The sequence below is a fragment of the Zootoca vivipara genome, chromosome 16, assembly GCF_963506605.1.
Source record: "Zootoca vivipara chromosome 16, rZooViv1.1, whole genome shotgun sequence".
NCBI lineage: Eukaryota > Metazoa > Chordata > Lepidosauria > Squamata > Lacertidae > Zootoca > Zootoca vivipara.
Window position 1 is genome coordinate 26905316 of NC_083291.1, and position 13269 is coordinate 26918584.

Sequence of the window (13269 nt, forward strand, 5' to 3'; positions counted from 1 at the left end):
TTCTCAAGAAACTATAGGATATAGATGGATTGTGGCTGACGTTCATGTACACTTGAGATAAAAATTGCCCGGCTTCTTAGATTGTCATCCCAAATCTTTACTTTTCTGGTCTATCACCACCACAGTTATTAACACTGGGCTTCAGCAAATGCTTTAATTAGACAGCGCCTATATGATACTGAGCGTCAGAATAATTTGGCCACAATAAGGAAATTATGTCCATGGTATGATTCTTTTCCATCTAGTCGTTTTGATATGTTGGCACCCTATTTGCAAAATTTAACAATTCCAATACACAGATGTGCTTTCACTTACGCAAGATTACATATACTGCCTTCAGCTGTACTTGAGGGTCGATTTCAAAAAATTCCGCTTATGTCCATGTGGAGATGGCAGTATTGAATCAATAGCTCATGTGCTTCTAGCTTGCACTCTTTATAAAGATTTGAGGAGTGAGGTTATTACCCCTCTATTATTGTCCATGCTGCGTTGCTCAATCATTGCCACTGTGTCCTTTCTTCTAGCAGATCAAGATAACCAGGTGACTGCAAAAACTGCAAATTTTTTAGCAGGGGCAATTAGAATAAGATCTATTATTTGATTATTGACGTAAACCTCCAGTTTTTACCTCTGTCTTCAGTACATTGTGTTTTATTTTATTGCTACGGCTAGTGGCTGATGCAAATAAAGATTCTTCTTCATGTGCGCTTGGAGTCGAATAGCAAGGGTGAGAAAGCACTGGAACCTGAGTAAAGGCTAATGTGTGCACAGCCTGAAATAATATACAAATAATATAATAATTTATTATTTATACCCCACCCATCTGGCTGGGTTTCCCCAGCTACTCTGGGCGGCTTCCAACAGAAAAATAAAATAAAATAATCTATTAAACATTAAAAGCCTCCCTAAACAGGGCTGCCTTCAGATGTCTTCTAAAAACCTGGTAGCTGTTTTTCTCTTTGACATCTGATGGGAGGGCGTTCCACAGGGCAGGCCCCACCACCGAGAAGGCCTGGTTCCCTGCAACTTGGCTTCTCGCAACGAGGGAACTGCCAGAATGCTTTGGGGTATAGCAAACCTAACTATTATAGGCTGTTACAGTTCTAATTCAACTTCTATTTGCACTCAGTGCACACAAAGCAAAGAAACTGAAAAAGCAAGAGATATAGCTCTGAATGAACCCCAATACCTGATGAAGAGCTGCATGAAAGCCAAAAACCTTGTGACTTTTAAAAAAAGGATTCTCTCATTAAAGATACTAGTTTCTACTATTCTATTACCCTCATTCTAGTTTCGCTAGTGCTGCAATGGCATTTGTCTAACATTAACTTGTCATGAAAATGGAAATATGACAGGAGCAAGGCGGGGGGGGGGAGATAGCAAATGTTATCAAAATCAGGAGAGGCAGTAAAACCTGGACAATCTGCATAGTCCATCTGCTCACGCTCAGCTAATGGCCAACCTGAAACACACCTGACGCATTTGTTTCCAAACAAATATTCTCACATTAGTTAAGCGGGAGACAGCTTGACTTGTCCTCTTCTCTGAAAGGCTTCTGTGCATCTTTTGAACTGGGGATGCCAATGATTGAACCAGGATATACCATGTGCAAAAATATATTGCCTACCACTGAACAGAGCCCTGCGTTATCTTCTATGTGCAAAACTGTCAGACTAGTTTATGTATTTGAGTGATTTGAGTAGTGCTATACCAGTGTGGCATAGTGGTTAGAGCAGGCATCCCAAAACTGTGGCCCTCCAGATGTTTTGGCCTACAACTCCCATGATCCCTAGCTAACAGGACCAGTGGTCGGGGAAGATGGGAATTGTAGTCCAAAACATCTGGAGAGCCGAAGTTTTGGGATGCCTGGGTTAGAGTGTCAGGCCTGGGAGACCAGGGTTCAAGTCCCCACTCAGCTATGAAGCTCACTGCCTCTCAGCCTAACCTACCTCGCAGGGTTGTTGTGAAGATTAGAGGAGTAGGAGGACCATGTGCACTGCTTTGAGCTCCTTAAAGAAAAAGGAAGGCTATAAATGCAACATACTGTATACATATGTATGTATCAAAGGGTGGCATTCAACACTAGTCCTACTCAGAGCAGACCTATTAAAGTAAATATACATGACTAAGGTTCATTAGTTTCTATGGGTCTACGCCGAGTAGGGCTTAGCAGAATAAATGTGTACCTAATACAAATAACGAAACTGACAGTAGACAGCGGCTGTAATGAAGATTAAACTTTTCCTCCACCTAAAGTGGCGATAAGCCAAAACTAATTTCTAGTTTACTATTTCTGCATATTTGTCTGCCTTGATGATCTCTGTGAGTGGCCAGCGAATTACCAAAATAATGTTGTTGATCTCCTGAAAGGTGGCACCATCTTTTCTGCTTTTGGAATATAAAATCATCAAGAGTTTGAGAAGTTTACACCCCACAAAACTAGAGTGGACAGGATGGAGAAACCATCTGAAGTCAAATCTGATATTTTGAATTTAGAGCGAAAATTTGTAGCTGTGAGTTGATGGATGATGCACCTTGAGACATAAAGTCTCTCTCTGTAAATTTGCTCTGTGATCTACTGCCAACTCTAATAAGTGTTATGGTTTGCTTCCTATATCCTCTTGCTTCTATATCTGTAAGCAAACTATTACTAAGACAACATAATTCTTTTGTGCTTTCCCATCCAAATGAATCTCCAAGGGCAGTTCGATTTTTCTAGAAAAAGAGGTGCCAGAACTCATCATGAACACCTCCCTTGTTCTCTTATAATGGCAATGGTGCCCATCTGAGAGGAACTGAGTTCAAGCTGGAAAAAATCCCTGTCCAAGTGTTGCCCGGGCACATCTCACCCTGGGGGGGGAGTGAGAACTGTGTAACATAATAAAATATTTGGATCGGAGTCCAATTTATCAAAGGGAAGAGGAAATGTAAGGAATTGCTCCCTCGCACCAGGGATGCTTCTAGACATAGGTGGTCTTAGTGCACCTATTCATGGCTGTTTTGCTTCAAACAAGAAGTGGTATAGCAGGATTGCTTCCAGATGAATGGAATTCAAATGATATTCAGCAGCTAAGAAAGCAGTGTCTAGCCCAAATATTGGGCAGGGTGATTTACATCTGAAGCATGGCATGGGGGAAAGGTCCAGTGAGAGCTGGACCATACAGAAAGCTGATCGCCGAAGAACTGATGCTTTTGAATTATGGTGCTGGAGGAGACTCTTGAGAGTCCCACAGACTGCAAGAAGATCAAACCTATCCATTCTGAAGGAAATCAGCCCTGAGTGCTCACTGGAAGGACAGATCCTGAAGCTGAGGCTCCAATACTTTGCCCACCTCATGAGAAGAGAAGACTCCCTGGAAAAGACCCTGGTGTTGAGAAAGATGGGGGGCACTAGGAGAAGGGGACGACAGAGGACGAGATGGTTGGACAGTGTTCCCAAAGCCACCAACATGAGTCTGACCAAACTGCGGGAGGCAGTGGAAGACAGGAGCGCCTGGCATGCTCTGGTTCATGGGGTCACGAAGAGTCAGACACAACTAAACGACTAAACAACAATGGGGGAAAGGGTTAAATGCGCACACACACCAGCTTTAATCCTCACTGTGATCAGCCTGTGGCTGCAACTGGGGTGACACTGATGTAAAGACAATGCTATTTGGAAAGGTTAAAGTGACAGAGTTGACTCCAACAGAGGAGAGACAGACCACAGAGAACAAAATGGTAGGAGGGATCTATACTGACCATAACCAGCAACATTCCCCTTCCCCTCGGAAAGTACTGGAACAGCTGCACAATGGGTCATCTTTACCTATGGAGACTGTGCACTTGTTCCTTTGTGCTTTGTGTCAGAAGATTGAGGGGGAAAGCTCAAGAGCAGGGCGTTTTACTCACAATAACATGCAGATGCCTCAAAAAGAGTGAGTGAACAAAGTGTGGCTATTCCATAACACATGACCGTTGTGGAAGCAGCTCGGGAATGATGTGCTGCGGTAGAGCTCACCAATCACAGTCCTCTAATCCAAGCCCACGGCTGCAATCACTTACAATTCTACACATTTCTATGCAGAAGTCCCACTGTGTTCACTTACCTTCCAAGTTAAGAGTGCTTGCTTCAAAATAAATCCCATTGAAATGGATGGGACTTTTTTTTCTGAGGAAAGAGGGCTAGGATTGTACCTTTATCTCTGTCCTTAGCTGAACCAACCCACTGAGGGCTACTGAAAATGCCAACCCCTCCCCTCTCTTCCTCTTTCATTGAAGAAAGGAAAACCAATGGGGGGGGGGGAAAGCAATGAAGTAGAATGTCCTTCATTATTTAATGTAATAGTAAACAGCACCCTCTTTCCTTTGCATTAACATCCTCATAAATCCTTTCCTCTGTGTGTGATAAATGATAATGACCCTGGCCGGTATCATGGTTTTAAAAGCAGGTGCTCAACACAGGAAAGGCAAAGAAGAGTTTCTGTTCTTGTCAATCGGAAGCAGATGCTGAAAGATTAGATGTCCTTCTCCATGAGCATCATTTCAAACCAGCAGCCCCCCGTCATTTGCCCCATGGTCTTTTTAAAACAAGACCTTTTGTTTCATATTACTAGCCTAATATACTAATTTTACCCCTTTAGCCCTTGCACAGAGTTGCCCTGAATGAACTGGGCTTCTTTTTAAAACGCCGCTGAATTGATTCCTTGGCATTTATGTTTCTATCTTTAGTTACAAAACATACATGACAAGCCCTTAACAGTGAATTGTTTTGGCTAATCATTGACAGTCTGTAACCTATAAAAAGCTGCAAAAGTCACACAGTGATAAGGGCAGAGGATGTGGATTTTTTTTAAAAAAAATGCTTTAGAAAAAAAGAAAGCATTCGTTCAAGAGGAAGGCAAAGGTGATATATTATTAAGGGAAGTGCCCTATCTGTTGTGAAATGCACAATGGGTCATCTTTACCTATTGGAGACTGTGCACTTGTTCCTTTGTGCTTTGTGTCAGAAGATTGAGGGGGAAAGCTCAAGAGCAGGACATTTTACTCACAATATCATGCAGATGCCTCAAAAACAGTACGCCTTGGTGCAAACATTGCGTTTTATTTTTCCTCATAAAAATGAATAATGGGGGGAGGGGCAAAAGGGATGTTTATGGGGTACCACTAGAGTGGGGGTACTATTGACTCTCTTGTGGAGGAGGCATGTATGTATACTAGGGTTGCCATATTTCAGAAAATGAAAATCCAGACAAAAATGTTGACTTTTTGGGGGAGGAGGGGGTGTCAAAGTTGTTGAGCTTTTCCCCCAGCTAGTTTTAATAAAATAAAAAGGTAAAGGTAAAGGGACCCCTGACCATTAGGTCCAGTCGTGACCGACTCTGGGGTTGCGCGCTCATCTCGCATTATTGGCCGAGGGAGCCAGCGTATAGCTTCCAGGTCATGTGGCCAGCATGACAAAGCCGCTTCTGGCAAACCAGAGCAGCACACGGAAACGCCGTTTACCTTCCCGCTGTAGAGGTACCTATTTATCCACTTGCATTTTGACGTGCTTTCGAACTGCTAGGTTGGCAGGAGCTGGGACTGAGCAACGGGAGCTCAGCCCCATCACAGGGATTCGAACCGCCGACCTTCTGATCAGCAAGCCCTAGGCTCAGTGGTTTAACCACAGCGCCACCTGGGTCACCTGGGTTAATAAAATAGGCACACACGAAAACCCCACTTACAACATGGGTTGCCATACATTAAAATTTTCACCCGGACACCATTTTTGGAATCAAAATCCCACCAATGTCCAGGATTTTCCGGACGTATGGCAGCCCTTTTTTAGCCTGCAGAATGTTTGAAGATGACTTTGCAGGAGGAATGACAATGACTAGGGCAGTGGTTGGGACAGGAGGGCAGGGGCACAAAGGGTGCTTCTTTGTGGCAGTTCATCGAGGACTCACAAGCTGCTCATGCGAAGTTGTTGTTTTTTTGCAGCATCCACACAACGTAGCTCTAATCAAATTGCCTTTCTCTCTCTCTCTCTCTCTCTCTCTCTCTCTCTCTCTCTCTCTCTCTCTCTCTCTCTCTCTCTCTCTCCATTAATTCAGATTTACCATTTCTGCAGAAAATCCATCAACTAAAAAGGCCCTGCAGAAACAGTAAATCTGGATCAAATGGAAAAATCTGAGGATGGCATCCTATAGATGCTACACAAAACTAGCATGCAAGAGTAGCACAAGTCCATAATAAACTGCTATGTGGAAGCACCAATATGTCTGGGTATGTGCGGGTTTCCTGGAGAGCATCGTCTCAGTCCTTCTGTTCCAGCCATCCATACTGCACAGTTGTCATTCCCCCCCCCCCTGCAAAACCATCTCCAAACATTCTGTAGGCTACATACATACATACATACATACATACACGCTATACCATTAAAGCACACTGATGCAGGGTCCCACTTGGATACAATTCTATGACAATATATGCAATGTTAATCCTATTCAGAGTAGACCTGCTCCGTTAAAATTAGTAGACATTACTAACTTGGGTACATAAACTTTTCTGGGTCTATTCTGGAGAGGACTAATTGTTGGATACAACCCATAGCATTTTTAAAAAACACATTTATAAATAATCTTCCATACCAATCTCAAGATGGGTTACAGCCTTAGAAGACCGTCTAGTAAGCTTGATTTTTTTTATTTTTATAAAAAAAATTGTAGTTCGCAAGGTGCTAAGAAGGCAAGTCTATGCACATTTACTTGGGAGTACACTCCATTTAGCTCAGTGATACTTACTGCTGGGCAAACATGTGTGAAGGACTTTACTAAGCTATCAGTCATGATACTGGACAAACTGCAGTTCTGCATGCCACCAAAAAACAACCATCAAATAGGCGAAGAGACTGAATGCTGAATGGCAGCTTCTTTTGTGAATGAATGCTCCATGTGGCTATAGGGCTTGCTAATCAGAAGGTCAGCAGTTCAAATCCCCGTGACGGGGTGGGTGAGCTCCCATTGCTCGGTCCCTGCTCCTGCCAACCTAGCAGTTCGAAAGTATGTCAAAGTGCAAGTAGATAAATAGGTACCGCTATGGTGGGAAGGTAAACGGCGTTTCCGTGCGCTGCTCTGGTTCGCCAGAAGCGGCTTAGTCATGCTGGCCACATGACCTGGAAGCTGTAAGGCAGCTCCCTCAGCCAGTAAAGCGAGACGAGCACCGCAACCCCAGAGCCGTCCGCAACTGGACCTAAGTCCCCCATCAGAGGACGAGATGGTTGGACAGTGTTCTCGAAGCTACGAACATGAGTTTGACCAAGCTGTGAGAGGCAGTGGAAGACAGGAGTGCCTGGCGTGCTCTGGTCCATGGGGTCACGAAGAATCAGACATGACTAAACAACAAGTCCCCCATTTGTGGCACTGTAATGGTCTGGGTCCTGTCCTGACTCAGACACAACCGAGAAACAGAGCTGTGTATCATCAACATGCCAGTGAAGCCTCTCTCCAAATTTTCCAGTGACCATTCCCCACGGCCTCATATAGGTGTTAAAATTGGGGACCAAATAACACCCTTTGGGACCCCACAACAAAAATGTCATGGGGCTGATGCTACTCTGAAACTATAGTCATTTATGGATTAACCCATATCTTAAGATCCATATCCCGCTCTGTTATTTCCAGTCAATACATCACCTTAAATTGTGAACTCCTAAATCCCTTTCCATTTCTGTTATAGCGATTCCTGTCACGGCATTCATTGTGTGGTTTTTCCCAAATCATCTCCTATATTTACAGTATTTCCTATCTTGCTGTCAACCATAATTTCAACCATACACTCTTACTTTCCTCCTTCCAAGTACAAAATAATACCGGTATATATTGTGCTAGTGACAGTAAAACCATGACACATCATGATGGTCAGTGGTCCCATCTTTATCCAATTTTAAGCATCAGGCAAAAGCTTTCCCTTTTCCTCAGCTTTCAGCTCTTAATTTGAAGTGAGGCAGCATCTGTAAAACCTGCCTTTTAATTGTACAGGGGTGTGTGTGTGTGTGTGTGTGTGTAATTTAGGTTTTTAATTAGCTGTGTTTTTTGTAATTGGTTTTACTGTTTGTAAAGTTGCTTTGAGTTGCTTTTTTGAGGAAAGCAACTGATAAATAATAATAATAATAATAATAATAATAATAATAATACTATTCACACATGCAAACCACGTGCTCTACAACTAATCTATCAGACCCACTACTTTTTTCCTAAGACTGAAAACAATATAGACTTTGAATTATTTTATATACAGTGGTGCCTCGCAAGACAAATTTAATTCGTTCCGCGAGTCAATTCGTCTTGCGAAAAATTCGTCTTGCGAATCGCAGTTTCCCACAGGAACGAATTGAATTTTTTTTTTGCCCATAGGAACGCATTAATTAAATTTCAATGCATTCCTATGGGAAACCGCGATTCGCAAGACGAATTTTTCGCAAAATGGATTCGTCTTGCGAGTCACCATCAGATCACAAGATGCATTCGTCTTGCAGGGCATTCGTCTTGCGAGGTACCACTGTATATATAAAAAATCCCTGGTAAAGTCCATCTATTGATTAATGGAAAGTCAAATGTCACTTCATGAAGTGCACCAGTGTTTTACAGAGATTAATCTGTTGAAATAAGTGTTTCGGTGACGCTCAGGAGTTTCCCATCAGATGAACCCAGTGACACAGAGTCAAACTACCAGCCTCCCTCTGCGAATATTTTATGGGTGACTTGCTAAGTCATCTGCTAAAACTCCTCATAATTTAAACAACACCAGAACAAAACAGCCAGTTCCCACAAAACAAGAGTGCCACTTGCTTTCTGCACACGGCCATCGACTCTGGTACATGCGCAGATGGAGAACTTCAGGGTGAACTTTATATGGGGATAGCTAAAAACACTGAACTTGCTGCACACATCTTGCTACCTGATGTGGGGGGGGGGGAATCCTCTCCTTTATACAGTGGTACCTCGGGTTACAAATGCTTCAGGTTACAGACTCTGCTAACCCAGAAATAGTACCTCAGGTTAAGAACTTTGCTTCAGGATGAGAACAGAAATCGTGCTCCTGCGGCGCGGCGGCAGCAGGAGGCCCCATTAGCTAAAGTGGTGTCTCAAGTTAAGAACAGTTTCAGGTTAAGAATGGACCTCCAGAATGAATTAAGTTCTGAACCAGAGGTACCACTGTAGTACAATGTACTCTGGAGGTTACCAACCCAGTGCTCATGAATGCCCTCATTAGCAACCCCAGGATGGAGAGACCCAGACCCTCAGCTTTCATCACCAATCCCACAGCAGTGAGAAACTTCAGGGATTCTGTTTCCTTTGAATGAAAGTCACTGGAGACTGTGGTGTCTTCGTGACATATGATTTTATTGACACATCTATACAAGCTGAACATAAAATGGGGTGCTAATCCTGCCGGCCCCTCCAACAGATCTTGTTCCACCAGTGAGTTTCTAGGAGGGGTTCAAAACAGGGAGCAAGTCAAGCCTCTGTGTCTTCCCAGCTTTAGACAAGACTAGCCAAAAACTGGGCTCTGGTGTATTATTATCCAACACCTTGTATGACATGGCCTTAAGCCAGGAGAGGTGGGGCAGGCCTGCACTCTACTTCTGAAAGCATTCACTGCTCAGGACCTCAATATATTAAGGACCACCTCTCCCCATATGAACCGGCCCAAACCCAGCGCTTGTCATCTGAGGCCTTTCTCTGTGTCCCCCGTCCCTGAGAGGTTTAGAGGTTGGCAGCATGAGAATGGGGCCTTTTGGTGGTGGCTCCCTGGTTGTAGAATGCTCTCCCCAGAGAGGCTTGCCTGGTGCCATCATTACACGTCTTTAGGTGCCAGGTGAAAACATTCCTCTTTATCCAGACCTTTGGCCATTAAACAATCCATGGCTTTTAAAAAGTGGGGGCGGGGGACTGTTATTATTTCTTTTTCTGTGGTTGTTTTATTTATTATTATTATTATTATTATTATTATTATTATTATTATTATGCTATGTAAATTATGCTTTTAACGTTGTACTGTGCCCTGGAATCTTCAGATAAAAGGCGGTATAAAATTTGAATATGAACAAGAAAGAAATCACAAGCTAGCTGCTTAAAAGCCAACAGGCCAACTCTCTAGTCATGTAAATAAGATGCTTAACAGCCTTGAAAACAGCCATCAACTGAACTAAGAGACTGGTTTGACCACTTCAGTAGTTCCATCTACTACAGCAGGCATGTCCAACAGGTAGATCGTGATCTACCGGTAGATCACTGGACGTCTACAGTAGATCACTGGTAGCTCCCCCCAAAGAAGCTGAACAACTGTGGCTCCCCTTTAAAAAGCTCAACATTTTACCCCCTCCCTGAAAAAACTCAACAACTTTGACCCGAACCCCAAAAAAGGGGGTAGATCACTGCCAGTTTTTAACTCCGTGAGTAGATGGCAGTCTCTTGGGAGTTGGCCACCCCTGTACTACAGAATCCCATCCTACAGATATAATACCACAGACATGGAGGGGACCAAACACGGCATCCAAACCAACCCCCTCAATCCTATAACAATACCATGCCTCTAAAATCCAGGTGCAGCTCACCACATCAAGAGGGTGGGTGGGGATGCAGTACTCATTATGATGCACAGACATAAAAACCTACCCTTAGAGATACCAGAGAGGAAGAACAAAATACCGTATCATTGAATGAAAGTGTATTATTGTTTACAGGTACCTAGGTAGCCGTGTTGGTCTGACGTAGTCGAAACAAAAAATAAAAAAAATCCTTCCAGTAGCACCTTACAGACCAACTAAGTTTGTCATAGGTATGAGCTTCCATGTGCATGCACACTTCTTCAGATTCAGTGTATTATTGTATTATTTAATGAAAGTGTATGTGTCCCACACACATACAGATTTTTAAAAAAGAAATATACAGTGGTGCCTTGGTTTACAACCATAATCAGTTCCGGAGGTCTGTTTGTAAACCAAAACAGGTTGTAACCCAAGGCACACCTTCGCCAATGGGGCCTCCAAATTTTGTTTGTAATCCTCCCCAAAAAGGGTTGTAATCCAAAAAAAAAGGTTGCAAACTGGGACATGCACTTCCAGGTTTCACGTGTTTGTAATCAAAAATGTAAGCAAACCAAGACGTATGCAAACCAAGGTACCACTGTATATGATTCTTCAGCTCATCTGGTATCTACAAGCCCTAGAGCAGCCCCACATTCAACTTGCTGAGCTACCACCCCACCTCCTTTTTCAATGGGTGGGAGAGAGCAGAACAGATGGAGGCATGGCAGAATGAATCACCCACATGGCAATGCTGGAGAGGCAACGCTCATTTGCCACACTAACCGGATCTTCTCCTTGGGTGAATCCTTCCTGTGAAGGTTTAGCCCTAATGTGCTGAACCAGAGATTTAGGGAGCTCCTGAGACGCTGAAGAAACAGAGAAGAGAACAGAAGGAATAGGAAAGCTTTTTGAAGGACATAAAAAGGAGGAGTGCATGAAACCTGAAAGATTAAGTGGAGAGGAATAACAGAATGATGAAGTGAGGTGGGTGGAAGTGGATGAATGGGTGGATCACTAAACAAACCAATGTAGCAGAGAGGGAGAAAGGTAGTAGAACTGACTCAAAATGTGAGCTAGAGCAAGTATTTTCAGCCTTTCCAGACCCAGGACCTACTTTTAACCCAAACATGCATTTCTGGACCCATTTCTTTATCATTTACCATATATTTGCATGGTGGTGGTGCTCCTGTGGCAACCTACCTTGGTTCAAGCCGTGACTCAACAGTTGAAGACCAGTGAGCTAAATGATTTGTCTCCCTGCCATGTCCTCCTCTGCCCTAACCCCTGAAGAGAGTCTCCTCTTCCTGTATGCCGATATATGCCATGATGGCTCCTATGTGTCCTTTGACAACAAAAACAGGGGTGGGGTGTTGCCAAGCATAGCCTATCAGTGTTTCTCAAACTTGGGTGTCCAGCTGTTGTTCAACTACAACTCCAATCATCCCTAGCTAGCAGAACCAGTGTCATGGATGATGGGGGTTGTAGCCCAACAACATTGGCTGGAGACCCAAGTTTGAGATACACTGGCTTACACGGTTGCGTCTGTGAAACCAGAGGGGAATGTATCACCCAACACTCCACACCTCCCATGGTTAGGCTCTTGCTAAAAGCACTGAAGAATGTTGACCTTTAACAATGCATATATTGTGTTCAATTTTGTAACTGCAGCGAAAAAATTTACCTGCCATGCTTCCACTTTCTTGATGTCAGCACATGACCCATTGGTGAACAGTCCTTTCCCAGGGGTGCAAGTGTATATATCCTGCAAAGCATGGGCAATGGAGTATACGGCCAAGTAGACATTGTAGGATATCCGCAGGTGAGTATAATCCATGTAGGGAGTCTCCACACTGGAGATATTTTCGTGCCCAGTACAGGGGGCACGGAAGGCACTTGTGCCATTTCCAACTCCAATGCCTTCTTCGCGGCTCTTCTGGAAAGAAGCAGAACCTGGATAATTTTTGTTGCTATCTGCCAGGTAGCAGTTAAAAGTCTCCTCCCAAAACTCTTTGATAAATCCATTGTTAACAGATTTCCTCGGATTCACCTTCCGCAGAAATTTGCGGAAGCCCGAGATCTGCCCTGCCTTCAGAGCAAATCCAATTGTGCCACCCATGACATGGAAGAACTCTGGCATAGCTATCAGCGAAGAGCTGGCCCAGGCTTCACTGGCCAGCCAAATCCTGCCAGTGATGTTACGCGTGACAATCTCTTTGATCAGGGGTTCCAGATCCGGCCCACTTGAGAAAACGACTATCACCTTCGCTGTGGAATTCTCAATGACTTTCACCACCTGCTGGATCTGGTCCTCGGGCAAGTACTGTGCGATGAGCTCACTGAAGTCAATGCAGATGTTTCTCTCCTCGGTCTCTTCTCTGAACTTTTCGATTCCCGGCCGTCCGTAATTGTCATCTGCTGCAATGGTGCCCACCCAGTTCCAGCGGAAGTACTCGACAATGTCTGCCATGGCGGTGGCCTGATGTTCGTCGTTGGGTATGGTACGCAGGAAAGATTTGTACTCGTTCCTGTTGCTCAGCAGACGGCTGGATGAAGCATAGCTAACCTGCGAGTGGGGACAGCGAAGAAGCGGTTAAGCAAACCGAGTAAAAGCAGCAAGTCAGCAAAAACAATTCGTAAAAGGTTTCCTTTGCTCTTGCCGTCTTGGAATTCTTAGGGTGTATGAGGAAAACGATGCCCCAAACACAAATATTTAAAAC

The 13269-nt window shown here is 43.9% G+C and overlaps 1 protein-coding gene across 3 annotated transcripts in view; it reads right to left on the minus strand.

Moving 5' to 3' along the window:
• Positions 1–13269, minus strand: part of CASR (calcium sensing receptor) — a 48666-nt gene that overhangs the window by 14779 nt on the left and 20618 nt on the right. For all 3 annotated transcript variants that reach the window (XM_060269212.1, XM_060269211.1, XM_060269210.1), the window contains exon 4: positions 12234–13115. In XM_060269212.1, coding sequence (XP_060125195.1) covers positions 12234–13115 — 882 coding nt within the window. The remainder of the gene's footprint in view (positions 1–12233; positions 13116–13269) is intronic.